General features: G+C 38.2%; 5 protein-coding genes across 5 annotated transcripts; 4 read left to right on the forward strand and 1 right to left on the reverse strand.

Moving 5' to 3' along the window:
* Positions 1-157: 157 nt before the first annotated feature.
* MELLADRAFT_115914 (uncharacterized protein) lies at positions 158-2,210 on the forward strand (the record flags this gene model as incomplete). Its single annotated transcript, XM_007407750.1, has 3 exons — positions 158-639; positions 743-1,344; positions 1,425-2,210. The coding sequence occupies 3 exons, from the start codon at positions 158-160 to the stop codon at positions 1,820-1,822; spliced, it is 1,482 nt and encodes a 493-aa protein (XP_007407812.1).
* Positions 2,211-7,842: 5,632 nt separating this feature from the next.
* MELLADRAFT_61622 (uncharacterized protein) lies at positions 7,843-8,331 on the forward strand (the record flags this gene model as incomplete). The annotated part of the gene is made up of 1 exon (XM_007407751.1): positions 7,843-8,331. One exon carries the CDS (start codon positions 7,843-7,845, stop codon positions 8,329-8,331), a length of 489 nt encoding a protein of 162 aa, XP_007407813.1.
* Positions 8,332-14,954: 6,623 nt separating this feature from the next.
* MELLADRAFT_104713 (uncharacterized protein) lies at positions 14,955-15,598 on the reverse strand (the record flags this gene model as incomplete). The annotated part of the gene is made up of 2 exons (XM_007407814.1): positions 14,955-15,108; positions 15,219-15,598. 2 exons carry the CDS (start codon positions 15,596-15,598, stop codon positions 14,955-14,957), a joined length of 534 nt encoding a protein of 177 aa, XP_007407876.1.
* Positions 15,599-17,877: 2,279 nt separating this feature from the next.
* On the forward strand, positions 17,878-20,827 carry MELLADRAFT_42763 (uncharacterized protein; the record flags this gene model as incomplete). The annotated part of the gene is made up of 9 exons (XM_007407752.1): positions 17,878-18,417; positions 18,499-18,615; positions 18,700-18,971; positions 19,041-19,306; positions 19,374-19,439; positions 19,520-19,818; positions 19,883-20,008; positions 20,096-20,141; positions 20,210-20,827. The coding sequence occupies 9 exons, from the start codon at positions 18,047-18,049 to the stop codon at positions 20,426-20,428; spliced, it is 1,782 nt and encodes a 593-aa protein (XP_007407814.1).
* A 1,011-nt stretch (positions 20,828-21,838) lies between these two features.
* On the forward strand, positions 21,839-22,625 carry MELLADRAFT_124217 (uncharacterized protein; the record flags this gene model as incomplete). The annotated part of the gene is made up of 5 exons (XM_007407753.1): positions 21,839-21,986; positions 22,087-22,143; positions 22,212-22,310; positions 22,416-22,493; positions 22,570-22,625. The coding sequence occupies 5 exons, from the start codon at positions 21,839-21,841 to the stop codon at positions 22,623-22,625; spliced, it is 438 nt and encodes a 145-aa protein (XP_007407815.1).
* Positions 22,626-27,468: the final 4,843 nt, after the last annotated feature.

Here is a 27,468-nt window from a genome sequence, read left to right on the forward strand (position 1 = left end):
GATACCCCAAGATCAAATTTGAGAGACTTTACATAATCAAGTTAGGTGACATCTAAATTTTAGACCATGTCTCTCCACTGTCACATTTCAATTTCTGACCTGGCTCATCTGCAGTGTGAGTGAACCCAAGTCAAGATCGATTCAATCACACCCAAACATGACATCCAACTCATTTCAATCTCAATCTCAAGCTCAATCACAATCACAATCTTGGTCAAATCATCAATTCCATCATCAATCAAACTCTCAAAATATCATAGGAGAACCCGTATCAAATCATCATAGATATCAACCTTCAACTCATCCATCATTTTCAAATCAGAATCATGGTCATATGCTTCCACCTCAAGCTCCTTCATACTTGAATCATGATACTTATCCTACTTCATCTAGAACGACCTACGATCCTAATTTACATAATAATATCTCATATGATCCCTCACAATACCCTCCTCCGCCACCACAATTCCAAGCACCTGAACCTTGTAGTGTGATCAAGACTTATAGGGCTTATTTTAGTTTAGCAGAGGTGGATAGGATGGTTAAGATTCAGTCTGCTAAACTTGCTCCTGCTAGGGTTGAAGCTACGCGACAACAAGCTTGTGTTTTTATGGACAAGGTTGGAATGCGATTAGGATTGTAAGGATTCTTTGAACTAGCCCCTCGGCCTGTTTTCCTTAGATCAACATCGATTGGCAAGTTTGAAACTTTTGACTGATTATGATCTTGTTTTTTATCGTAGTCCACGAAGGACAATAGCTTCAGCTCAATTACTCTATCATCGGTTTCATCTTTTCTTTCCATTCGCATCATTTAACCCACATGAAGTTTCAATCTCATCACTAATGTTAGCATCCAAGATGGAAGATACATTAAAAAAATTAAGAGATATACAAATGACAGCTTGGGTGATACGAAACATTCAAGATGGAGGTACAGGACAAGGAGAACCAGAACCTTCAATAATCGATTCAGAAAGAAGTAAATTAGTTGGAATCGAAAGATTATTACTTGAAACCGTTTGTTTTGATTTCGGTTCTGGTAAATTAGCTGGTGGTAAAGATTTATTTGGTTATGTAGTAGCTATTGGTCGTCATTTGCATTCTAGTAAAGGACTTATACATCTTGCTTTTAGACTTGCTGTGGATTCATATCGCACATTGGTTGCACTTACTTATCCTCCTCATATCATTGCTTTAGCTTGTCTTTATTTGGCCTCCTTTTTCGATCCCGATCATCATCATTACTCTTTTGGCGCATCTGGTAGTAAAGCTGAAAAGGTTGAACCGCACTTTGAGGTAGGGTGGAGTCGAGCGTTTGACACAGATATAGATGATATTGAAGGTAAATACGTTACTTGGATTCATTGATGATACGATACTTCTTACTGACCACATTTAATTTCCATCAACTCATCTTCTTAGATATATGTCATTCGATCCTAGACCTGTTCATCTCATTAGCAGCCCCTCTCAAAGCAAATCAATCACCAACATCTCCATCCGAAGTAAAACCCAGAAGAATATCAAATCTGAACACATCAACTTCATCGGCCACAGGACCATTTCCAAGTTCCGATCAACTTACCAAACTAAAAATCTCATTACGTGAAAAATCAAATGATCGGGGTGACATTGATATAGATCCTAAAGATGATAATCCTTCTAAACGGATTAAACTTATGGCTGGTCTAAGTCATCAGGATGAACGGTCTGATGAATTTCAATTCGAAGGAAGAGAATTACTTGGAAGAGATGACGTGACTGTTAGATTTATCTTTGGAACTAATGGATCTCGATTGATATCAGAATCAACAAATTAATTAATGAGACACAGATGAGCAGTGTGATGTTCTTTAGAGACAGAACTTGGACTGGAGTGTTGGGGATCGGGTGTATACTTTTTTATTGGATCGAGGCAAAAAGAAAAATCAAAAAATCTTTCAAGATCACTTTTCTGGGTTTGGAAGTTTGTGTTATTTTGAAGAACGATGTATATTTATTTCGGATTGAAAAGTTTAATAGATTTTGATTAGAATTCATCCATTCAGGATTTCCTATCGTATTTTTAATAAATCTTCCAAAACATGTATGACTTCTTATCGAGTTATGAAGATTGATAATATCATGAAGTTGAGGGATCGTAACCTTGTGAGATTATTTTACAAGTCAACCGATTGAGGTGCATATATTACTCAAAATTCGTTTGTCTATTTGAATTTCTTCGAAAATTAAAAGTGAGACAAAAGATTGTTTGGTCTTCAACCAAACTGTAAAGTATGTTACAACTTCAAAACTCGGTAAAGATCATCATAGAGTTTCAGGAGTTTCAGGAGTTTGAGGAGTTTCAGGAGTTTCAGGAGTTTCAGGAGTTTCAGGAGTTTCAATGATTTACAAAATATAAGCCAGCTTTTCTAATCTTATCTAATTATTCTCAAGATGATAAAGTCAATGAAGTCAAAGTTATGTCACATGACTTGTGAATTGATTTTAACAATAGGGGGGCTTGATTTTAACAATAGGGGGGCTCAAGTCAAAATATTTTACTACTTTTATGGTAAAAAACTTTTCCCAATTGTGGGATACAAAGTTAAAACTGGGATTTTTTTCCCAGTTTCCCAGTTTTTGTTTTTGGCTGTGTTTGGAACTTTCCCACGTTCTCCCAGTTTCCCAGTTGGTGTTTTTGGCTGTATTTTGAAAATTGGGAAACTGGAAAAAAACTCCCAGTTTTAACTTTGTATCCCCTAAATTGCATAAAATTTAAATTTACACAAAATTTTATGCAATTGGGAAAAGTTATACAACATCCCAAATTTTTTTGAGAAGCAAATTTACGCAAATTTGCGTAAATCTGCTGCTCAGAAGGAGATCTGAAAGAAATTTTTACGGCCCTTTTTTACGAATTGGGAAAATGTTTTTACAGCACGGTACCGTAAAAAACTTTCCCCAATTTTTTGAGAAAAGGCCGCAAAATTTTTGACTTGAGCCTCCTTAATAATCCAAAGTACATACTAAGGGTGTGTTCACTTAAGCAATTTCTGGTGAGAAATCACATTCTGCAAAATTTAAAGTGTCTATTTGGTGGTGCATGTTTCATTTTTGCATTAAAAAATTTACAGAATGTGATTTCTGGTCAGAAATTCCTTAAGTGAACGCGCCCTAAATGATCAATAAAGGATTCAGAGAATCCTAATCAGAAACAAAGAGAAACAAATAACTCAGTCTATGGTATCTTGAAGGAACGCTGAAAGATGTTAGGGATGAGGTATTGTTGATAGTTTGTAAAAGAAGAAAGCCTTTGAATCAGACAACAAGGTACAGCCATTCCGATATTAAGGGGTTTCAAGTTTAAATCTTTTATACGATTTTTTAAAAATTTGTTCAAGTTTTATACAACACCGTAAGATTTTAAATTTGACCGTTTGTAAAAATCACGCACATCAAATAATTACCGTCGTAAAACAAATCAAAGCAGTGAACGTATTGTTCCAAGATTTGGCGACATTTCCTTTGAAGAGAATGACAAGATGGCCTTCTTGACCAATCTCATCTTTGATGATGTGGACGATACCATGATTGAAAAGGTCAAATTGTTGACCAAATGATTTTTAGAAGCATATGTTTATGCTAATTTTAAAACGGGAGACATAAAAAGGTCTCCGGTTTTAAAAATATTTTACGTAAAATTTACGACTTTGTCCAAGTTTTTCAAACGTAAAAATACGGAAAATCTTGAACTTGAAACCCCTTATTGCTTGTAGCTCCATTTTGAAAAAGAAGAAGTCAAAACCTAAGGGCCCGTTTGGCTACACTTGTAAAACTCTATAACATGTTATAGATCACCAAATCTAAAAAGCCTTTTTCATTTGAAATCTTTTATGAGTTTTGAAAAAGAGGTGATGTTTGGCAACGATATATGATCAATATATCAGATCATATATCACAATATATTCAACTGATCTGAAAAACAGCCTCGAGGCTGTTTTTCAGACAAAAAACACTTTTTGCCCCTCTCTTGATTGAACTTTGTCAAGTTCAATCATGATCGTGGAAATCTTTTGATAGCTGTTTTGGACGACTGTTTGGTAAATTGTATAACCAAATTACACTTTTTGGGAAACGCAGCTGAACAGGCCCTAAGTTTTTACTCAATAAAACTTCAAACTCAGCTGTAATTCAAGGCAATACAGCCAAATTTTGGGTTTTAACCGGTTAAAACTTAGGTTTCAAGCTCACACACTTTTTCTTTCCAAAAGGGTGCGAGAAGCAATATTGGAATGGCTGTATATAAGAACATCAATACAATCTTTGGTTACGTTAAATCATGTGAGTACAAAATGGATATATTCACAACATAAGTGATTAGGCAATTAAATTAGAGACATAGTATTTATATTGTTAGTATACGCATGTAAAGATGAATATACTCCAACAATCAAGTTTACTATTGAAAAGATTAGAGAAGAGTGTTGGATGGTCTTCCAGTAATTTTGAAGGTCTTTTGAATCTGGGACGGTAAGATCTTCAATTTGATGCAACCTGGCAAACCCTAAAGCTATGATGATTCTGAATAGAGCATTGTCAAAGATCAGCTTGAAGAAATATGCTGAAGTTTCCAAACCATGTATAGTAAAGGTGTTTTATTGAGTAATTCATCTTGATCTAGCTTTCAAGCAACCTTACATACCTCTAGTACAAAAATAGTATTTTTGATTGGTTTTTGTTTCAAACCTCAATAACTCAGTCAATTTCCATGATAAAGGTTAATAGACTATATATTCTTGGTGGAGAGAAACAGGAGCAGTTTTGTACAAATTTATATGATGTCATATGACCAACACCCCTGTTGCTCCGCTATAATTGCCAAATTTGTGAGTGGAGCGATTTGGCACTATGATAAAGCGCCCAATTGCTCCGCTAACTTTTAGGAGTCGCTGTGGGATCTCAGAGCGGTGCACAAGATCCAAGGGCTCCACTCCGCTATGTGCAATTTTCATGGGTCATAGCGCTTAGAAGCGCGTCTTGGGACTTGTGTAATTGGCTTATGAGAGTTCAATCAAAATGTTGAAGAGATGAACTTCTTTTACAAGTTCGCTATTGCTAAATAGTAATATGCAATCTTTTCAATGAATTGATAACAAGATTTGGGTATTAAAGCTGCTACATAAAAGGTATTGAATATCTACTTGAAGCAACGCAGATTTTTAGACTTGTTCAAAAGATCCAAATGTTCAAGAAATTGAGAAAAATTGTAAATTTAAGGATGAAACTCAAGTGAGATGAAATATGTTAAGAATTGTAAAATAATCAAGAAATCGAGAAATTGAGACAAGAAATGTCTTATTCTATTCTGAAGTTCTGAGAAATTTGATAAGTGTGTGTCTGTGTGTTGGTTTTTATACCAATCACTTCACTTCTTCATCAAACTAAACTAATCAAAACTCTCATCATAAAACTCAAAAACTTCATCAAAGCTCATCAAGAATCAAGAATCATTCATGGATATCATATTTCCAACCAAAATTAACTCATCAAAACTCATCAAAATCAGAAAATCATATACATGTTACAAAGAACTTTGAACAAAAGACACACCAGGTCTCCTCTCCCTCAAATGGGAATAGAGTGTAAACCAAGCTTTTGTTGACTATGGAAGGTGAGAACTATTAGATCGCAAATGAAATCAAAAACCGTGGCCAATTTATGTAATTGATGAATGGAAGCAGTTAAATGGAGGTCAGAGTTGGTCGGAGAGGGCAGGCATTGAGCCTAAATCAGTACCCTAGAAGCGAAATGGAAGAGAGTGGGAGAAAAGAAACACAGATGACATTGTTATTATAAAATGAAGATAAATGAAAAGACAAACCCACCAGAAAATTTGAATGCAAGGATTGGTCGGAGCTGACCTTAATGAATAGAGTGATATTGAAGTGGAGGTGGTTAGAGTTGAGGAGGAGATGAGATAGAAGGGGTGCCTAGAAGTGAAACAAAAGGAATCAAAAAAATAAAACAAAGAAGATGAAGTCAGTAAACAAGAACAAATAAAAAGGAAATAAAGAAAGACTTACACATCAAGATACAGAATCAAAACTTAAAAGAGTAAAGCTGAAAGATGATAAGGAAATCAAAATGAAACTGACTTACATATAGAAATCCAAAATCAAAGTTGAAGTGATTGATCAATGTAGAGTCCACCTGAAATCAAAATTTGAACAGTGAATCCAAGACAAGATTAAAGATGAGGGAATGAGATAGAAAACATACCTTCATCATTGATTGGTTTATCATTCCATTAGAATGATGATAAGAAGCGGATGGATCCTGCTATGAGGTGCTACCTGTCGCTAAGCGCTCAGGGTTGCTATGGCGGGTGATAGCACAGCGGAAAAACACTATGTATGGCGGGCAGATCTCAATCCCGCTATAAATTTTTGGGTTTTGCCATAGCTATAGCAATGCATGACACCCGCTATATAGAAAAAGGGCTAGCGCGGGCGGGATGCGCGGTCCGCTACCGCTCTGCTTGCGCTATCTTGGGCGGAGCGCCGGGGGTGTTGATATGACATTATCTCAATTTTGGTGGTATCTCAATCACTTTTCAATAAAAGGGGGATATCCATTTGACATCCAATGCAAAACCAATCCAAACCATTCTCAAGTTGCCAAGACACACTTGCCTTTCAGTGACTCACAATCGAGGGCTGTACAAAATCTATTGATGTTTTCAGCTTGCAAAAGCTTGACTTCACTTCACAATTATGGGCCAAATTTCAGGTATTTTTACAGGTAGTTCTTTGATGATTTTCAACCTTTATTGTGAGTACATTGACCAATATATATTTGCAAAATTGAAGCCCCAAGATCTAAGAACAAGATGCCTGTTTTTTTGGATATTTTGCTCTCTTCCAGGTGTCTCAGTGCTTTTATGTATCAATACTTCTCTTTGATATGTACCCAAAAAATATCTTTCTTTGTATTGTAATTGTTAAGATACAAGGTAGTTAAAGAGTTAAGGTATCTTATTTAGGTGGTCAAAGATCATTTCCCGATTTGGTCATTTGAAGAGATGTATTCAAGGTCAGAAGAATGGGGTGTGTGTGGCAACATTGGTGGAAGAATGGACCAAAGGGGTTAGCTGGAAATTGTGAAGCAAGGGGGCGTTGAAAAGTTTTTCTTTGGGATATCAGCTCACTGTTGTAAATTTCTTTCTCCCTCTTTTCTGATTCTTTTCTTGTCGAAAAGAATCAGTAAGTCTCCTCCATTTCATTCTCAAGATTTGTTCGTATACAACTTTTTTACTGATACATCACTCTCACTTAGATATTATTTCATTTTTACTTTGTTTTACAACCTCTTACGCGCGCTCCTCATTCCCTTTCGAGCTCGCAGGTTTGTCAAGTGTTCTCGACGTTGACCTAGCAGATTGAGCTGTAGTCTAACGCGATAACTTGTGCCCTCAGGTTTGTCAAGTGTTCTCGACGTTGACCTAGCAGATTGAGCTGTAGTCTAACGCGATAACTTGTGCCCTCAGGTTATTTCCACAGTACTACAGATTCAAATCCGTGTCATTTTGTGATTCTTTTGAATCAGTTCGTCGAGAACTTTATATGGTAGCGAGAGTGTATACGATCAATTCGACCAGTACCTTTCTTCTTGTATGAACTCCGAAGACGTCAACCCCTCTATTGTTGACGATTCTCAGGACGATTCAACTGTTACTGAAGGCTCTAGTCCTTCAAGTTCCACCGATTCCTTTGGAACGGTAAAACAAGATTTTACAAATCCCCTGTCATCAGACGCTATTGCTGGTTCTTCGAACTTGGAAGAACCTGTCTCCTCAAAAATGACCGATCAAGTCAAATCCCGAGTTTTTGGTGACCAAATTCAAAAGTACTCCCAGATCATGAACAACGCTCTGAGCAAGTATAAAGTTTCAGATGATCTTACCGATGAAAATTACATCGAGTGGAGCCAGTCCTTGATGGAAGTTTTTCGTTCACTTGAATTTCACAACTATTTTAAAATTGAGAACTACCGAAAACCTGCTTTATCTGATGAAGAACACGAGAAGACCAGGTTTAATCTTACCACCTTCGTTCTCCACCGATTGGACTCAACCAATAAAGTCAGAACCCGAAATCATTTAACGGATCCCAAAGACGCCTGTGAAATCATATACGATCCTTATGTTTGCTGGAAGTTTCTCAAAACTTATCATAATCGTGTCTCCAAGGACAAGCTTGAAGCGGTCACAAGGACTTTGTACGCTTGTCAAATTTCGAAAACGGAATCTCTTTCAGTCTTTGTCGATAAATTTGAAAACCTAGTTTGAGAATTCTATTGCTTGAATGGTGAATTATCAGACATCCAATCCGCTCGAATGCTGTTGGGGGCTATCCCATCTCTCTCTGTCAAAACAAAAGAGTACATTCACAACTCCGTGGTGCCTCTGACTAGAGAAGGAGTCGCTACGTACCTCCGAAAGTACGAAGAACAACATGGTTGGACCTGCTCTGCAATCAGAGAGGTCAACTCGGTTTCAGCTCGCCAAGTCAAGAAGTCCTCAAATGAATGTACCCCGGATGAATGTGTCGGTCCTCATTTGGCGAAGAACTGCTGGTCTAAGCCGGAAAATGCCAACAAGAGACTCGCTTTTCTTTCTAAAATCAGAGCTAAATCTGGGGGTGCTGTCTCAAATTCAATTTCAAACTCTTCTGATCATGACACACAGTCCTCAATCAAAGGTGTAAAGAAGGTGTTCGACTCAAGCGTGAATTCAGCCTCTGCAAGCATGGCTTTCCTCTCTTTGAACGTTGAATTCGACGACAACGTTTCTACAGAATCAACACTTGAATCGATTTCGGCTTCGCCTTCTGAATTCGAAGAAGACTCAGTTATGGATGCTTCGGTCTCTGCTGCTCTTACCTCATCTAGAGACTGGGCTTTACATGATACTGGTGCCACTCACCATCTGTTCAAAGATAAGAAATTCTTTGATATCTCAACCCTAGTAAAGATTGAAGATGCAAGCAAACGCCTCAAATTGGCCGGTGGCGACATGTCCTTGGCAGTTCATAGCCGCGGTGTAGCTAAATTGCTGGCTGGAGACGAAACTCCTTTTGAACTTGAGAATTCACTCTATGTTCCAGAATTGTCTCGTAATCTAATCGCTGGGGGTTTACTGAAGAAACTTGGAGTCCGTGAATTGTTCCACAATAGCACCAACTTCTCATTAGTATTGAATGATCTAGCAATATTTAATGGTTTCATATCCGATAACAATCTTATGTTCATCCTTCTTCAACCGGTGAGTGGCGCACACTCTACTTCAACTTCGGCGAATATTACTGAAGTCTCATCATCACTTCAACACCGACGTTTAGGACATGTCAGTCAGAAATACCTGAAGTTAATGGCGAAACATGAGAGCTTGGAAAAATTTGATTATCAGGAAGAAGAGCTAAACTGTGAAATTTGCTCTTTATCCAAAAATACCAAGCTTCCACATAACAAAACTAGACCACGTGCTCTTAACTTCTTAGAAAATGTACATGTTGACTTGAGTGGGATCATAAGAACTACCGGAATCAACAATGAAAATTATTTTGTTCTATTTTGTGATGATTTTTCCGCATACCGCCATATCTATCTGCTTCGAGACAAATCAAAAGAAGACGTTTTCGATGTGTTTATGGCGTACATTGCCGTAGCTGAAAGGCAAACCGGTTGTTCCTTGAAACAATTTACCCTTGATCGGGGTAGTGAATTCCTCAATAATCTACTTGGTCCCAAGCTCAAGGAGCTAGGAATAACTCTTCACCTCACTTCAGGCTATGCACCTGAAGAAAATGGTGTTTCCGAACGAGGTATGCGCATTGTCGCTACCAGGGCCCGTTCGATGATGCTGGAATCAGCTTTGCCAATCAGATTTTGGTATCTTGCTTGTAGCGCAGCCGTATTTCTGACAAATCGATGCGTGACTGCTGCCCTTGAAACTGGCAAAACACCTTTTGAAGTGTGGCACTTCCGAAAACCATCTATTCACCATCTCCTAGTGTTTGGTTGTCAGGCTTTTGGCCTAATCAGGAAAGAACTGCGTTCATCAAAATTTTCTCCTGTCAGTTCGGAAGGGGTGCTCGTTGGTTTTGAGTCTGATAACTTCAATTATCAAATTTATGATTTAACTTCTCGAAAAATATATATTACTCATCATTCAACATTTAATGAAGATGTATTTCCTTTCAAACTCATCAAACCCATCAACAACCCTGAACCTAACAACTCAATGAAATCACCAGTTAAAATTAGGTTCTTCGATGATCAGGATGAAGAATACGACGATCAACCTTCTTCTATTCCCGCATCTTCTGTTATTCCATCTTCTGTTATTCCTCCTACAGAAATCCCATCCAGAGACATGTCTGATAGCCAACTTCCAGTAAATCAAATTGAAGAACCAGTACGTCGTTCTGGTCAACCTTCCAAGAAAGTCTATGACACTTTAAAAGGAATGTGCTCTTCCGCCATATTTGAAGATGATTTTATCACCAAATCTTTCTTTGCGTGTTTATCAGCCGAATGCAACATATCTGATATTATGGAAACACCTGATCCAAAGTCCTATAAACGAGCAATGGAATCCTCAGATGCAAAATTATGGCAAGCCGCGTGTGACAAAGAATTTAATTCACTTAAAGAAAAGAAGGTTTGGGTGCTGGTAGATCGTCCTAAAGATCGTCACGTCATCAGAGGGTTGTGGGTATTCCATAGGAAGTCTCTGGTGGATGGAGGCATCAAGTATAAAGCCAGGTATGTTGCTATGGGCAATACCCAAATTCCTGGTGGAGACTACGGAGATACGTTTGCTCCTACCGGAAAGCCAGGTTCATTACGACTGTTAGTTGCCATCGCGTCCATCAATGGTTGGGAAATTCACCAGATGGACGCTGTAACAGCTTTTCTAAACGGCAAACTTACTGAAGAACTGTACGTCGAAGTACCTGACGGATATCGGACTGCTTCCACTGTGGGAAAGGTCTGGAGAATGTTGGGATCTCTGTATGGATTCAAACAATCGCCGAAAATCTGGCAGGACGACGTTGAAGCTTTCCTCATTGAGATTGGTTTTTACCAATGTGAAATAGATCATTGTATCTATATCCGATCATCTGGTGATTTGTTTACTGCGGTCTATGTTCATGTGGATGATCTTGCGATTACAGGTAACGATATCGCTAGGTTCAAGGTGGAAATTTCATCTAAGTGGGAGATGGAAGACCTGGGTTTGGCTCACACAGTCGTAGGTATTGAAATTTCAAGAATTAACAATCACACGTACTCAATGTGTCAGCAAAAATATGCCTTGACTGTTTTGAAGCGTTTTGATATGATGAATGCAAAGCCGGCAATTACTCCTTTATCTCCTAACGTCAAGTTACTAAAATCAACCAAAGAAGAAGCTCAAGAATTCGCGAAGACCAAACTCCCTTACAGAAGAGTTGTTGGTTCACTGATGTACTTGGCTCAGTGCACACGTCCTGATTTAGCGCACGCCGTTGGAGTGTTGTCCCAACATCTCGAGGCTCCCAACAAGACTCACTGGGATTCGGCAATTCATGTTCTACGATACCTTATTCACACGGTAAATGTAGGTATAGTGTACTCTGGAGAGTCCGTCAATGTGGTTTCCGGTCAGCGTAGTTTTGAATGTCCTGTCTCTCATTGTGATGCAGATTGGGCAGGCGATATCAGCACCCGCCGTTTGACCACAGGTTATGTCTTTGTACTAGCTGGTGGCCCCATCTCCTGGAGAAGTCGCCTTCAACCAACTGTAGCTTTATCATCAACCGAAGCCGAGTACAGGGCTATCACGGAAGCCGGTCAAGAGCTGCTCTGGTTACGAAACATGATGTCAAGATTCGGTTACTCCGACCCAAATCCAACTGTCTTACAGAGTGACAACTTAGGAGCTATTCATTTAACATCTAAATCAATTTTTCATGCTTGAACCAAACACATAGAAATACATTATCACTGGATACGTGAAGTAGTTAAGAAAGGTGATTTATCATTAAAACATTGTCCTACGCATTTAATGGTTGCGGACTTGTTAACTAAACAACTACCTAAAGAACAGTTCTCATCTCTTAGAAAACTTTTGGGTTTACGTTTTTTAGGGTAAATGCTCTTTGAGGGGGTGTGTTAAGATACAAGGTAGTTAAAGAGTTAAGGTATCTTATTTAGGTGGTCAAAGATCATTTCCCGATTTGGTCATTTGAAGAGATGTATTCAAGGTCAGAAGAATGGGGTGTGTGTGGCAACATTGGTGGAAGAATGGACCAAAGGGGTTAGCTGGAAATTGTGAAGCAAGGGGGCGTTGAAAAGTTTTTCTTTGGGATATCAGCTCACTGTTGTAAATTTCTTTCTCCCTCTTTTCTGATTCTTTTCTTGTCGAAAAGAATCAGTAAGTCTCCTCCATTTCATTCTCAAGATTTGTTCGTATACAACTTTTTTACTGATACATCACTCTCACTTAGATATTATTTCATTTTTACTTTGTTTTACAACCTCTTACGCGCGCTCCTCATTCCCTTTCGAGCTCGCAGGTAGTGACCTTTCTTCTAGATCAAATCATCTACTATTCTCTCTGATCTTAATCTTGTTCTTCTCTCTACTTTTTGTCCTGTGATCTCTGTAGGTTTGTCAAGTGTTCTCGACATTGACCTAGCAGATTGAGCTGTAGTCTAACGCGATAACTTGTGCCCTCAGGTTAGTAAAAGTCTGGTCGAAAAGAATCAATATTATTTCATTTTTACTTTGTTTTACAACCTCTTACGCGCGCTCCTCATTCCCTTTCGAGCTCGCAGGTTTGTCAAGTGTTCTCGACGTTGACCTAGCAGATTGAGCTGTAGTCTAACGCGATAACTTGTGCCCTCAGGTTTGTCAAGTGTTCTCGACGTTGACCTAGCAGATTGAGCTGTAGTCTAACGCGATAACTTGTGCCCTCAGGTTATTTCCACAGTACTACAGATTCAAATCCGTGTCATTTTGTGATTCTTTTGAATCAGTTCGTCGAGAACTTTATAGTAATACCCCAAGAGTCATCCATGTGTGTGTCAAGACCTGTGATATTTAACTCTTAACATATGATTCATAGAATCAGAGAGAAGAAAGTTCACCACAACTTTGGGGAGCTTGAGAAGCCATAGTTGACATTTCTGTCCGCACATACAGTGTTTATAAATTTTATGACTTGGAAAAACTACCACTGGTTTGAGACTGAAAGAGTTCAAAAAAGCAGCTACCTCCAATTAAGACAGGAGAAACTTGTGCTTGCCAAAATGATGGTAGAGAAGAAACAGAATGAAGTATGAGATACGGTGCAAGTCCATTGTGATGTCTTATGTATTGATTGAGTTGTTTGGTGAAGGATGTCCAAAATTCATGTTTGTACACATCCTGACCTTGCTAGAAGTAGGATTTGTAGCAAGGCATAAAGGTGAAACCAGTTGTAGAGTGTTGTGTGTACACAACTGCGCCACAGCAGATCACGTGACAGTTGTACAGCTAGTACATATATAGTCTCCGTCCTTGGCATTGGATTCCACATCATCATCACTTAAGTTGTGGAGCTGATACCTTGGACAAGAACTAACCTGTGCCATTCAACCTATCTGTTATAAAACCTCCATGCCAGGAAGCAAGGTATCAAATGAGCAAGAAAACCCATTGAACTTGGGTTCTTGAAACCTAGTTCTGATCAATACTTCTTCTGCTTCAGGTCCAGAAGTGTCATTAGTGTTTAAAAATGTGTTGTCTGAAGGTTTGGCAGAGATAGGCCAGAGCTCTTCTGTGAGACCAAAATAATGGAATCAGACAAAGGAGCAGCTGGGGTGATATTTGAGTAAGGATTTCTAATTTCCAATGTTAATTAAAAAGCTGATTTTGAAGATGTCAGGGAGCCTCTTGATGCTGCAAACTGCTAATGGATCTTCTAAATAGGTGGAGAAGAGGGAAGAGGGTCAGAGTGAATGGATGACTCAACATCCGATGAAAACCCCATATCAAGTGTGTCAATCTTGAGTTGTCCAAGGAAAGTTTGCGTGTTGTCTCATTTGTGAGCACTTCTTCCTTGATGGTGCTCAAAGCATCCATATTTGTTGCTTACCCCATGAAATCTGTTGCACTGATTGTATGAGTTGAGGAAAACACCCACATTCTACTCAGCACAAGGCTCATCAACCTTAGGTAAAGATCTAGAATCTTGGACTTTGTATGGTGGTTTGTTGCACCTTTATTTGGCCTTCAAAGTATTTTGACAACAAGAGGATTGATAATAAAAGAAGCTGCAGCTGCTTCAATAGCAAGACAAGGCGAATGCAGAGGGGAGCTGGAATTGAGGCCTTGCCAAGTTTGCTAATGCTACTATAAAGGATCTGTTTGTTGATGCCTTTAAGTGAGTCATGACTGTAGTCTTCCCAAAGTAGATCAGGCTGTGAAACAAATTCTTCACAAAGTTTGAAATCATAATCACCAGCATATTCCTAGTGAACACAACCTTGAAATAAACCTGGAAGAACAATGCATTTGAAGATTTTTTGATGGAAATAGTAGCAGGAGCAAATGCTGAAATATAGGTATGACAGAGAACGGCCAACAGGTTTTGCCAATAGATTAATCTCCTTAGGTGCAGCTCCTTTGATATATTCAAGATCTCTATCTTCATTAATTTGAAGGTGGCTTTGAGGAGCGTGAAAGGATGCCACAGTGCCATAAAATCTTTGTATATCAACAAAGTTGTATTCAAGAAGATCTTTGGTGTGAAATTTCTTCAATTTAGCAGTCTTTTATTACAAGAATTGAAATTTGATGTGTGTTGTTTGATGTCAGATTTTTATAAGAAAAAAATGTATTGATGTGAAGGGAACAAGGAGTGATTTCCTCAGTCACCAAGTGCTATTTTCCATCCAAATATGGAACATACATGACCTCATCCATGATATTTGGACCAGCACTAGCCGGGTATCCAGATACAGCTGGTGCTGGAAAGAGAGGTTTGTAAGAACACAACAAAGAAGGAGGAGGGGAGGAAAGTCCCTTTTCTGTTTCCCTTTGTCAATCTGTTCAAAAAGTTTAACCAGATGAATTTGTCAAATCTTAAGGATTTGACACAGGCCTTATGAGAATTGGATACAATTATGGAGGGATAGTCCTGCTAACAGCTGTTGACCCACTGATGGAATGCTAACTGCTGAAGAAACACGTCTAAATGGTGGAGGGGGATTTGTGTTGAGTGATCCTCCTGATGGACTGGAAGGGAACATAGATAAGTCAAGAATACCAGAAGTGCAAACAGCTGAAGGTGTTGGGACCAGAAGATCCATGAACCATTTGAGTGGAGCAAAAAGCTCAACTCCAGGAGGTTCTTCACAGTTTTTTCCAAGAATCATGACTGGATCAGCCAGAGGCTTGAGGCTGACAGGGATTTTTTCCGTAGTCTGATAGACAGGTCTGCCTGCCCTTCCTGTATCATCATGATTCTTGAGGATCTTATTGATGTCATTGAAATTCTTAGTCACTGCATAAGAGTTCTCAAGCATAATCAAGACGATATAAAAAGAATAGAATGATATAACGATTTTTGTAAAAAAAAAAAAAAAGACCATGAGAATGTAAAATAGATTCATTAGGATCATATCTTTAAATGAATAAAGAGAAACTGGGGTTCTGGGAAAACCAATTCATTTGTCTATCCTAGAACTCCATCCTTTCTAGACATATGAAGAGAATAGCTTGTCTTGAATGTAAGATTGGCTTTATGCTTTTTGTCTGTAAGGAATGGAATTCTTTGGGTACCCGCCCCCTATTATCCGAATGCCCATCTTGACCCCATTCCCGTTTGTCAATACTCGTACCGGCTTCCGGTAAAGTTTGATTCATCTTACAACGTCGCTTCATGATCGTGATCGACTTTCCAAAAATCGAATGATTCACAAAGTATAAGTTAGGTTCTGATAAAACTTATTGAAGGTTTCATTGGTCTTTCAAGATCGTAGAACTTATTTGGTTTGATCTGATTGACAAGATAGAAATATTGGTAATCTGATTTGATGATTTACATAAAATCAGATAACTCATTATTTTGGTGTACAATTTTTTCTGCAGGGTTGTTTCAAGATTCGATAATGGAGTCAAGCATACTTATGAAGCTTAACCCTTTGCCCATCAAACGTCTAATTTTGATTGACATTCCGATACTTGGATCGAGGATTTGTAAAGACCAAATTGTCTCGTTGGGATTCGGATCATTCGGCGCATGTATTCATCTCACTGTATCGCAAGCTTTACTCGGATTGGTACATACCGAATTCTCCCTGTGTGAGCGACTCTTGCCGTTCTTGCCGTTCTTGCCGTTCTTGCCTGTTCTTGCCGTTCTTGCCGCTGTGCAGCTATTTCTCATTCAAAGTTTGACATGTTGTTTGGTGATTGATTGTTCTGGATTGGGATAGACGAGATTAATTCGTTATCAACAATTCTCCAGAGTCATGATCGAAAAGGATCGAAATCATGTGAGGCACATTTCTTTTTTACAATTTTCCGCAACGTAGATCAAACTGTCAAAGCCGTATGTATTCTCCAATCTGCAAACTGTCAAAACCTCCTATGATCATATGAGATGCTGGTCAGCTTTGGTCAGCGACTGCGACTTGTCAACTTCTCGAATCTGAGTTGATATCGTTACCAAGATTTTAGATGGGGATTTTAGATTTCGTGTTATGATTGATGGATACCTGTTAACCAACTTTTTTAGTGTTCAGGTTTAGTCCTTTTTCACTGACAGTGGTATATGATTAGTCGATTTTACACCCCTGTCTAAAAATTAAATCGCCAGGTTTAAGGATGAACCTGTGAACTAAACGCAAGAGGCGAAAAAAGAAGTAAAGATCCCTTCCCCTGGCAAGTTTTTCTGCAGTGCAAGTTGATTTTTCGGTAAAACAGGCAACTTTGAGATCGACTTACTAAGCAAATCGATTTTTGGTGGATTAATCACTTACCGATGATTTTACACTTTCACTCATCATCAGCTCATAATCTTCATCCGAAATTGAGATGTAGACTAGGATTGGGTTTGGTTTTTTTTTCTTCTTCTTTCTTTGAATCCAGATTAAGATTTTGATTGATCGTCAATTCAAGGGATCTGGTTCAAGTTAGAATGATATTTGTGTTTTTTTCTCGATTCGGGTGTCAAAAATGGCTCTCCTTTTTTTTCCGTCCCTGTGTCTGATACACCATTTAGAACATGAACTTCAGATTACTAATCATTTAACTGATGATGAATTGGTATAATAACACTAATCCATGATTCTTGGTTGAATGATTATATGATTCTCTTACATTACATTTTGAAGGATTACTTTTAAAAAAGCTAATTCTCAATCTTAAATCAATCCAAATCCGGATCCCCTTGAAACTTTGACTTACTAAGAAATACTCAAATCAATCTCTTTGAAGGCAATCAATTTACTCACTAATCATCAGCATTCAAACTATTGTTCCTTGTTTCCTTAATCATCGTCATCACCATAATTCGCTTTTCAGATTTTAATCAATCACCTCACTCACCTCAATAATCACCATCAACTATTAATCATACTCATCATTTCATTCTCACCACCTTTTTTTGATTCCATTTCATTAGTCAAGAGATCTAAGCACAGTTTCAGTTTGAAAGAGTCGAACAATATATTTCATTAAGATTTATCATTATTTCTCTTCTGCTGTGTTCTGAAAATCTTGTAAACCGTTGTAGAAAGTCGAAATCGAAAACCCTCATTCGAGTCTAATAGACCCTTATTCGGATTTGATTTCTCAACTTTTTGATATTTCCCCATCAAGAGGATTTATAATACTGAGAACATCGTAAATCAAAACATCCTCAATTTAATCTTTCATCATCGTTCATACAATCTCATCCTCGATCACCTTCCAGTTTTGACCTCTATCACTAGCATATATTCCTTTTGATTTGTCGTTTTAAATCGACAAGTATGGATTCCAAAATAGATACATCACCACTTCCAATCACAGTCACAGAAGCAGATCAAATTATCTCACGTTATGGTAATGACGCACCCTCTCCTTTACCTTCAAATCATTCCCATTCTTTGACTACTTTACATCAAAACAGTAGTGGTCTCACTTTAGCCCATCAAGATCAAGATCAACAGCATTCAACAACCAATCATCCGTCAGATCAAAATCAGCATCATCATTCTCAAAATGCATCAAAACATCCTTCACAAGAATTTGATCCTAATCGAGTGACTTGGTTACCTGATGATCCTGAAAACCCTCAATCTTGGTCAGATAAAAGAAAATGGGTCTTGACTGTGATTTGTGGTATCATCACCGTTAATGCGTTAGTTCATTGTCATATTCAAACTTATTTATTTGTTGATACTTCCGTGGCTCATTCTCATTTTGATTTTTTGATTTAAAGTACATTTGCAAGTTCAGCACCTTCCTCTGCTACAGAAGATATTGTGAAACAGTTTGGGGTTTCATTAGAAGTGGCTACATTAGTTACTTCTCTTTTCTTATGCGGTTATATTGCTGGGTAAGTTTCTGTTCTGTATCCTCATCTTTTAATTTGACAAAAAACTGAACTTAACCTCTAACTTGTTTTTTTCGAAACAAAAAGCCCCTTGATCTGGGCACCACTTTCTGAGTTAATAGGACGACGACCAGTTTTCCTTGGAACCATGATTTCATATGTAATTTTACAATTGGGAGAAGCATTAAATACAAATTTACAAACGATTTTAGTCATCAGATTCTTATCTGGTGTAGCTGCTTCTGCGCCTTTAACCAACTGTGGTGGTTTAATTGCAGATATCTGGGATCCTATTTATAGAGCTCCTGCGATTTCTATCTTTACTGCTTCTGCTTTTATTGGACCTGTACTTGGACCAAGTTGAGTCAATCTTAAATCTCTCTCACATATTGGTTTCATTTGTCTGATTCGATTTGTCTCTTTCACAGTTGTTGGAAGTTTTGTGGCTGGATCATATTTGGGATTCAGATGGATCTTCTGGTTGATGATGATCATCGGTGGCGGATTCACAGCAATGGTCTACTTCGGATTACCCGAGACTTATGCTCCGATCCTCTTGGCCAAGAGAGCAAAAAAGAGGAGGGCAGAGGAAAATCGACCTGAACTCTATAGTGATCATGAACGTGCCGATTTTTCTGTCAAGGGTATACTTCACAGGACCTTATTGCGACCTTTTAAGATGCTTGCTTCTGAAGTAAGATTTTTCTCCTAAGCATTAATCTCCAGCTCAGTTGATACTGATGTTTTCCTCTTCCGATCAGCCTATCTTGGTACTCGTGACTGTTTACCTTTCTATCGTTTATGGTCTGCTTTACGGTCTATTCGAGGTCAGTTTGAGCTCTACCTTTGGATTAGCTAAGCAGTCTGTCACCTTTCTGATGACTCCATTCCGAAATCAAACATACAGGCTTTTCCTATCATCTGGGGTGACCTTCGAGGATTCACTCCTACTCAAATTGGATTACTGTTCATCGGAGTAGGAATTGGTACTACTCTAGGTGCCGTCATGAATATATATCTTCAACAATCTTTGAAAACTCTTGTGCCCAAATGGCATGGACATCCCCCTTGCGAGGTTCATCTTTATGGATCAATGCTTGCTGGACCGTTCCTTGTGATTGGTATTTTTTGGCTTGGATGGACTGGTGCATACGCTTCTATCCCTTGGTGGGTACCTGCTATTTCGACGATCTTGTTGGGAGCTTCGTGAGTTGTGTTCAATGTTATCTATTCTAATAATACCAGAAGCTGATCAAACTTAATCATTTAGGTTTACTCTTGTGTTCATCTCATTTCAAGCTTATTTGATAGATGTATATCTAATGTACTCAGCATCAGCTCTAGCGGCAAATACGATTTGTCGATCTGCTTTTGGAGCGGCATTCCCCCTTTTCACGTAAGTTGTTCTCAAGTATCTTTATCATTCTCATCATATGATCAAGGCTCAGTATTCAATCATGATCTTTTTTCGGATTCCTCACAGACGACAAATGTTTGAAGGTTTAGGTGTTCAATGGGCTGCAACACTTGTAAGTTAAATTATTCGTGTTGGTCTTTTAAAGGCTTGAGTTTTGATGGTTTGAATTCTATGATTTAGATCGGTTGTGTTGGATTATTAATTAGTCCATCGCCATTTATATTTTATAAATATGGGTCGAGGATAAGAACTCGATCAAAATTCGCACCTAATCTTGATTTACAAATGAAGTCCACAGTAGAAGAAGAAGAACAAAGAGAGAAGACACAAGAGAAGAAGACAGAAGAGACAATGGCGGGGAAAAGTAATAATCATCAAAAGGGTCCTGAGATTGTTTAAATTATCGAAGGGATCTCTATCTTTCTTCGTGGCAAGGTCATCGAAGATGACTCTATTGATTTTGGACATACACGATCCATAGTTTTGGTCAATTTATTAATCTTTTAGTTTTCGGTATTCATTATGTTTATATCTTGGGGTTTTCATTTTATCTTCGTTTTTTGTCGTCTCTAGACTTGTACTACCTAACATCATCAAAAAAACTCCCTTCTCATTTGCGGAAAATTTCAATGATTACAACATAAATAGTTTTTTCCTTTCAAATTTTGAATTCGATTTTCCAATTAACATTATGTTTTATTGTATCTATCTCTTTTTGATTATCATTATTTACTACTCATCTGTATCTTATATAGAGCATTTATGATGATAATGCATGAGACTTGTTAGATTAATTTGATTTTGGGTCTTTGTTCTGATTGGAACATGTTTTGGTCTATTTAGAAGGACAAAATAGGATTTCCTCTTTGCCTCAAACTGGTATTCCCACTAAGGACGTGAGTTTTTTTTACATTTATCCCTAGAGAATGTATGGCAAGTCATTGAACGGTTCACTGCAATTTAAATCCTTTTACTCTACTATAGACGCTTACATTTTGATGAGACGCTTCAATCAAACTCAACAAAGTGCTATGGCGCGTCGAATTTTTTCTGATGAGACCCTTTGAGTCTTTAGCCTGACTAATCTCAACAAGTGAAAACATGTTTTGGCGATCTTGAAGTTTTATAAGTACGGTATGAATTGAATTCAATCAATGTCTCTGAGAAAAAGCCATTCCCTCCACGACTCTGCGGCTGTTCTGCGGCTGTGATCACATTGAGTGATCGCGGTGACGTCACCGAACAACACTTTTCGACGAAATGGGGTGGTCGGGACTCGGTGTCTGACCTCCGAGTTTACCGAGAATATGTCCATATCTCAATGTCATTCACTGAGGGACCCTTTCGCTGTGATCACGATCTTGTTTACCGAAGAGCCCTTTCAACGAGACTCGGTGATCGGCATCTGAACAGCATGTCTTTCTTAAATTGATTGCTTTGAGTGTTATCGTAGACGTCAAGGCTCTTAGACACATGTGGCGATGTCTTTCCAGCACAGTTTAAACCTCTCTGGCTGTGTCAGGGGAAATGTTGCTGTTGGCTGTTTCAACGAATACAAATTTTATAAGGGCATGGTGGTCATATCACATCGATGTCGACGCCAGAGACCGAATCTCGGTCTTTGAAGATGGGTCTCTTATCACCGAGCTTCCAGGCTGTCTCCAAGATTTCTAGGTTTATGATTCGCGTTCAGGATCACACTATATAACCTGCTTGAGTTCGTTGTCATGCTCCTCAATCCTCAATTTTCAATCATCTACACGTCAAAAAAACAAAAGATTAGCTAGCAAATCATAAGACATCTTTAAGATGAAACTTGATACTACCATTTACTTTATGATTACCTTTCTCCTTTCGAATTTGATCCAATTTAGCAAACAGGCTGATCCGACGATGTTATGCACTCAGGGTTATGCCGCTCGACCAAAGATCCCAAATTCGAGTTCTGCGCCAGTCCGTAAGTACAGTCTTCAAGTTCCAGGCCGGTATCATGAACCCAGTCAAAATTGTCCTTCAGAGATATTGTGCTTATAGGTTTCTTGGATTGGACTTTGTAGGCTGCGCCGATGATAAGTCAATCTCGACTTATGATATCACTCAATGCTCACAAAATGGTAAGCAATCCTTACTATTCTTGAACTGTAAATAGCCATGAACACTCATGATATCTATCGAACTACAGCTCCAAAACCACCTGTGGGGATGAACTGCTTGAATCACTATAGAGGAGCCCCATGTGAGCAGTATGCACTTGACCGCCCAAATCAACCAAAACCATTTAGTAAGTCAACAAATCATAATAGATATTGATGACTGGATATACATTATCCATGCTGAGGTTCAACTTCCACTAACCAAAAATGGATGTGATTTTTTCTTTCATAAGCTTGTTATCGCATAAATAAGAAAGCAAAAACCAATCCTAATAAGGCTTTTCAATGTGATAACATAAACAATTACATGAGTAAGTCAATTTCATATGTCTCAGAAGAATTCCATGATTATATTAGCTGGCTGATACCGATTATATAAAATCTTAGAATGTACAGGTTATGCTTCAGTTGTCTGCCTGAGATCTCAAGGGTGTACTTGGTAAGAAGTCATTGAGATAGGAATAGAAATGGAAGAGAGTCAAAGGCACTTCTTTATTGATTTAGTGAATTGAAACATGACAAATGGTAGGGTCTGTTCAAGGACTCTCAAAGTATATGGTCTTCTTAGTGTTGAGGTCTGGCCTAGCTAAACATTATAGATGGAAAGGCACTAGGCCTAGTCCCGCCTGTTTTTGGTTTAGACCATTTGAAATGTTTAGAAAGTTTGAAGATTAGACCAGTTTCACTTTATCCTGATGTGTCATTATTGTAACACCTTGTAACACCTTTCATATACAATAGATGTCTTACCTACTATGTAGTTGGTTTGATTTTTCTCTTGTCACAATTCTTATTTATTTGGACTGATTTACACTGACACTAAATCTTCCATGTACAACTTTATTTTTCTTGCATATGAAATATCACTATTCTTGTTTGTTTTGATTGCTTTACACTAACATCAGATCTTCTAGTTTTGCTTGCCCCTTGACACTTAGTACAACAGAGTATCAGTATAAGACTATGGCTCATCACATTTATACAGATAGGAGCAGGGGAGATCACCAGAGGACTGTTGGAAATTAAGTATGGGCTATATCTGGCTGTATATGTACAAACTTCTGCTGTATAGTAATGGATACAGTTGAACTTGGCATTCACATCTGCCAAAGTGTCATATATAGTGATCAAATCAAGATTTTTTTTACTTTGTTTCATAGTCCCAAAAGGGTGTACCATGTTTTTTGGTGTTGGAAAGCAAAAGAAAATATACAAAGCTACAAGGTCCTTGCAACCCAGTAAGGATGTATTGTTCTCAATCCAAGGCTTACATCTCTTATATTGATCATCTTTCATTGGATAAAGTGTAAGGATTTCTGATCATTGGGATATGAATGTGGTGTGGAGATGGAGTCAAACCACCTTCAACACTCTAGTATTTGGATGTTCTAGGTCTGTTCAAGTTATTGATAGATCTAACAAAAGCAATGAACACTTCAAAAGATCCAAAAAAGGAGGTTTAGGTAAATGTCCAAGGAAGTTGTTTATATGAAAACAATACCAATGCATTTAACAAGAGTCAACTGTATAGCCAAATTACAAGGCAATCAGGGACTGTGTGTATGTTAATCCTTTGAGAGTGAGGAATATGAGACAAGATCTAGAAATCCTATGTTCCAATACTAGGCAGAAGACAAGTTGTTCAACAACACATCTCCATTTATATATGATCAATTGGTGGAAACTTGAACCACCAATTGCGGTTAAGGCAGGAATACAAGCTATCCTACGGGACTCAAATGCAGACTCAAATGAGCTTGAAGGAAAGTAAAGGTGTTTTACTGTTAGGCATATTTGACTGGGCAACAGATTATTGTCAAATACCAACATTACTATCACAATGGCTGTACCTGATGGTGTTAGATCTAGACAGCAACATATCACTTGACACACGAATCACCTTTGGCGGGGTAGCGGGATGTGGGATGTTTGGACAGGCAGGGCAGCGGATGCCTGGAAACTAGTGATGATATCAAAATTCAGATTTGATATGGGTTTTTGATGGGCCAAATATACTCTTTTCATCAAGAAAGACAACAACTCAAATCAAGCACCAATGAAAGAGGTGGCACAAGCAATCAAACACATGGAGGTGGTCACAAACTCCAACGAGGTGTGGGAGTTCGAACATATGTAGAAGTATTTAGGTCTGATATGGGATGGGAAAAACAAAACAGTTAGAATTCCAGAAGAAAAACCAAAGCAATGACTAGAGCAAATAGTGTACACATATTGATATTTAGAAAAGGATGGGACACACCAGATGGGGAGAACTTGCAAAGAGACACAGCATGGGCCAAGACAGTGACGTTTTGTCTTGGCCTGATTAAGCTGGCATTGATAACAGAAGCTGAAGTCAGGGAATTCTTATGCCTGACAGATAATGTTGTGACAGAAGGTGCTGTGAGAAACAGGAAATCAAGAAACCATTGGGTGAAGCAAGAGCGGATCGAGATACAAGATGAGATGCGCAGAAGGAACTGTTGCATAAGCCAGAAGACAGTATATTCCAAAGATAATGTGGTGGACCTGCTGTTGAGAGACTTTTCCAAACAGGTTTCAGATGTTGTAATATGTAGACTTCCTTCTGATCTAATAACTTTTGTAATACAAGAGTGTTGGAGAACTGACTCACGGAAATTATTGACGGTTAATTTTAAGGAACTACATGAAAAAAATGCAGTTGAGGTAATTCTCACTGATAAGATTGAGAGGAAGCACTCCACTTTCCCAGTATCTTTGATCAAAAGATATGATAAATCAGACAAGAGTAAATTCCCTCAGAGGAAGATACCCAACATTGTAGATGCACCTATTGTGGAAGAGGTACAAGGACAAATTCAAAAGATCACACAAGAAAAATTAGTAAGACTAAACGGGAAAGATACACACCTGTACCTTGTAAGATTCAAGAAAAGTACTGCAGACATAGACAAATGGCTGGAATCCAAAGATATGCCTAACACAGTGTTGCTATTGACAAAATTCAGAGCAGGAAAACGGCCACGATGAAGCTAAAGTCATGAGACTTTACCTTGTAGTGGGGCAATGTCAGCCCTCATGTGTTTAAGTGTAAACACCAGAAGGACTTCACATAAACAGACCACAAAGACAATACAACTACTAAAAGAAGAATATAAAAACATATATTAAACATAACTAAAACACCTTATTAACCTAGTTTCAAAGGTCTAAAACATTTACTCAAAACAAAAGATTACTTAACAAGATTCTCAGATGATAACACTAGTAAGAATTGTACAAAAGGAATATTCCTTTAACAAACAATCAAAGAATTCAGCTTAAATGAAAACAATATCTTGTACACAAGAACAAGAACTGAAACAATAAAAGATAAACATAAGCCAACCTCACACTAACTAGAGTTATCTGACTTTAAATAATCCCAGGGAAATTTGGTAAGTGAAATTATAACAGAACACATAAAACTCATATAAATACATTGAAATCAACAATTACAGAATACCATGTAATAGTGTGTGAACATTGAAGTGATTTATATATCAATTACACATTCACGTAAGAGGACTCTGTGACAAAGGAACTCCAACTGTACTTTACTAAGAACCACAAGTTGCCCAGGATGAGGAAAATGTATAAATACCAATCTTCCAACTAGAGGAACAGAAGCATCAAATTACACCCATCTAAAATCTTAATCAACTATTAGTTACTTCCTTTTGTGCTAGATAAGTTCAAAGATTTATTATATACAAAATTTTAAATCCTTCCACTCATCTAACCAACTTATAAATAACTATAAGCTCTAAGCTTTAGATACTGTGCAATATATGTATGAAGTAAATTCTCTTGGTCAAATATTCAGTTCTTGCAACGTAAAGTTGGACAAGATCCCTGTCTTATTTTCAAATAAACAGGCACTCTAAGCTTTAGAAGCTTTACAGAAAAGACAGGTCTAGGATTGACCATCGAACCTTTGGTGATCAAACAGTAGGCCTGTGGAATTCTGAAAAGAATTAAATCATCCTTGATTCTCAGGTTAGGAACAACATCTATTCCCCGTCACCAGCGGAATAGTACTCAGGGACCATCCTGTGTAAGTTTTCTTACTTACCTTAACCAGTTTGGTGTAACCACACTGACACACATGCTTCATAGGGCATATAGGCGCTATTTTTGAGCACATACATTTATTTTTCCGGTCAAATAAGCACCTACTTGCAGTTTGGCATATGTAGGCACCAAAGATCAAGTGCCTACGTAGCACCTACAACTCAAGACTAGTCAGAAAGGTAATCAAGAACAACATATAAGATGTTTTCACTTTCCAAAAGAGAATCTTCAAGTCAAAAGGAGGGATTTCGAGGACATAAACAGTGTTTTGAGTTGGAATGAGGGTATCAGAAGACGTAAACAGTGTTTTGACTCAAAATGAGGGCTCCGGAGGATGTAAACAGTGTTTTGAGTCAAACAGAGGATGTAGAAACGGGTTTTGAGCATAGAAGATGGTTTGAGTCGAAATGTGGGTATTATCAGAGGTTTACTTAGAACCACCACATTAAAGCATACAAGGGCTTGAGGAAGGTTGTAGAACCATAAGATCAAGTACAATAAAATCACTTTACTCAATCTTCTTGGTAAGAAGCAAGTAAGTTGTGATGTGGAATTGTGGAATGATGTAAAGTCAATTCTTCTTCCAGAGTGGGAAGAAGAGGGGTTTATATATTTCAGACCTGGGTGCCAACTTGTGGTTGGCACTTAGGTTTGTCTTTCTTTGAGTTAGGTTTGGGTTAGGTTTGATTTTACTATTTAAGTCATACTTAAGTCTTGTTATTTAAGTGAGTCTTGATACTGAGCCATGAGGTGTGATTCTTATTGTTTGAGACCAGTTACATATACTTGCATATGTATTACATATATTTACATGTGTGTTTGTTAGTCTGTGGCCCTGTACACAGGGCTCAAGGCTGACATTAAGTCAGCAACCTTGAGCCCTAAGGACCCTGGCTGCTGTCCAGGGTAGGCCTCATCCATGTCACAGGCTCCATAGAGACCCCTTGTTTCAAGCAGAAAAGTTTCCTCAGATCAGGATTTTTTGCCACATATTGCACTGGCAACACCTAATTTCATAACCAACACATGACCCCCGCTGGTCTTCTTCTGCCATATATCACACCACCATTCCCCTGCATTAAGACAACCTGCAGGCCAAACCGCTGCCACACCAATTTGGCCAACACTTCCACATAACTCACCTCATGTTCTAGAGCTACTACACTCAGTAGTGTAGGCTGAGCCAGAGAT

This window comes from Melampsora larici-populina (assembly GCF_000204055.1).
Source record: "Melampsora larici-populina 98AG31 unplaced genomic scaffold MELLAscaffold_10, whole genome shotgun sequence".
NCBI classification, from domain to species: Eukaryota; Fungi; Basidiomycota; class Pucciniomycetes; order Pucciniales; family Melampsoraceae; genus Melampsora; species Melampsora laricis-populina.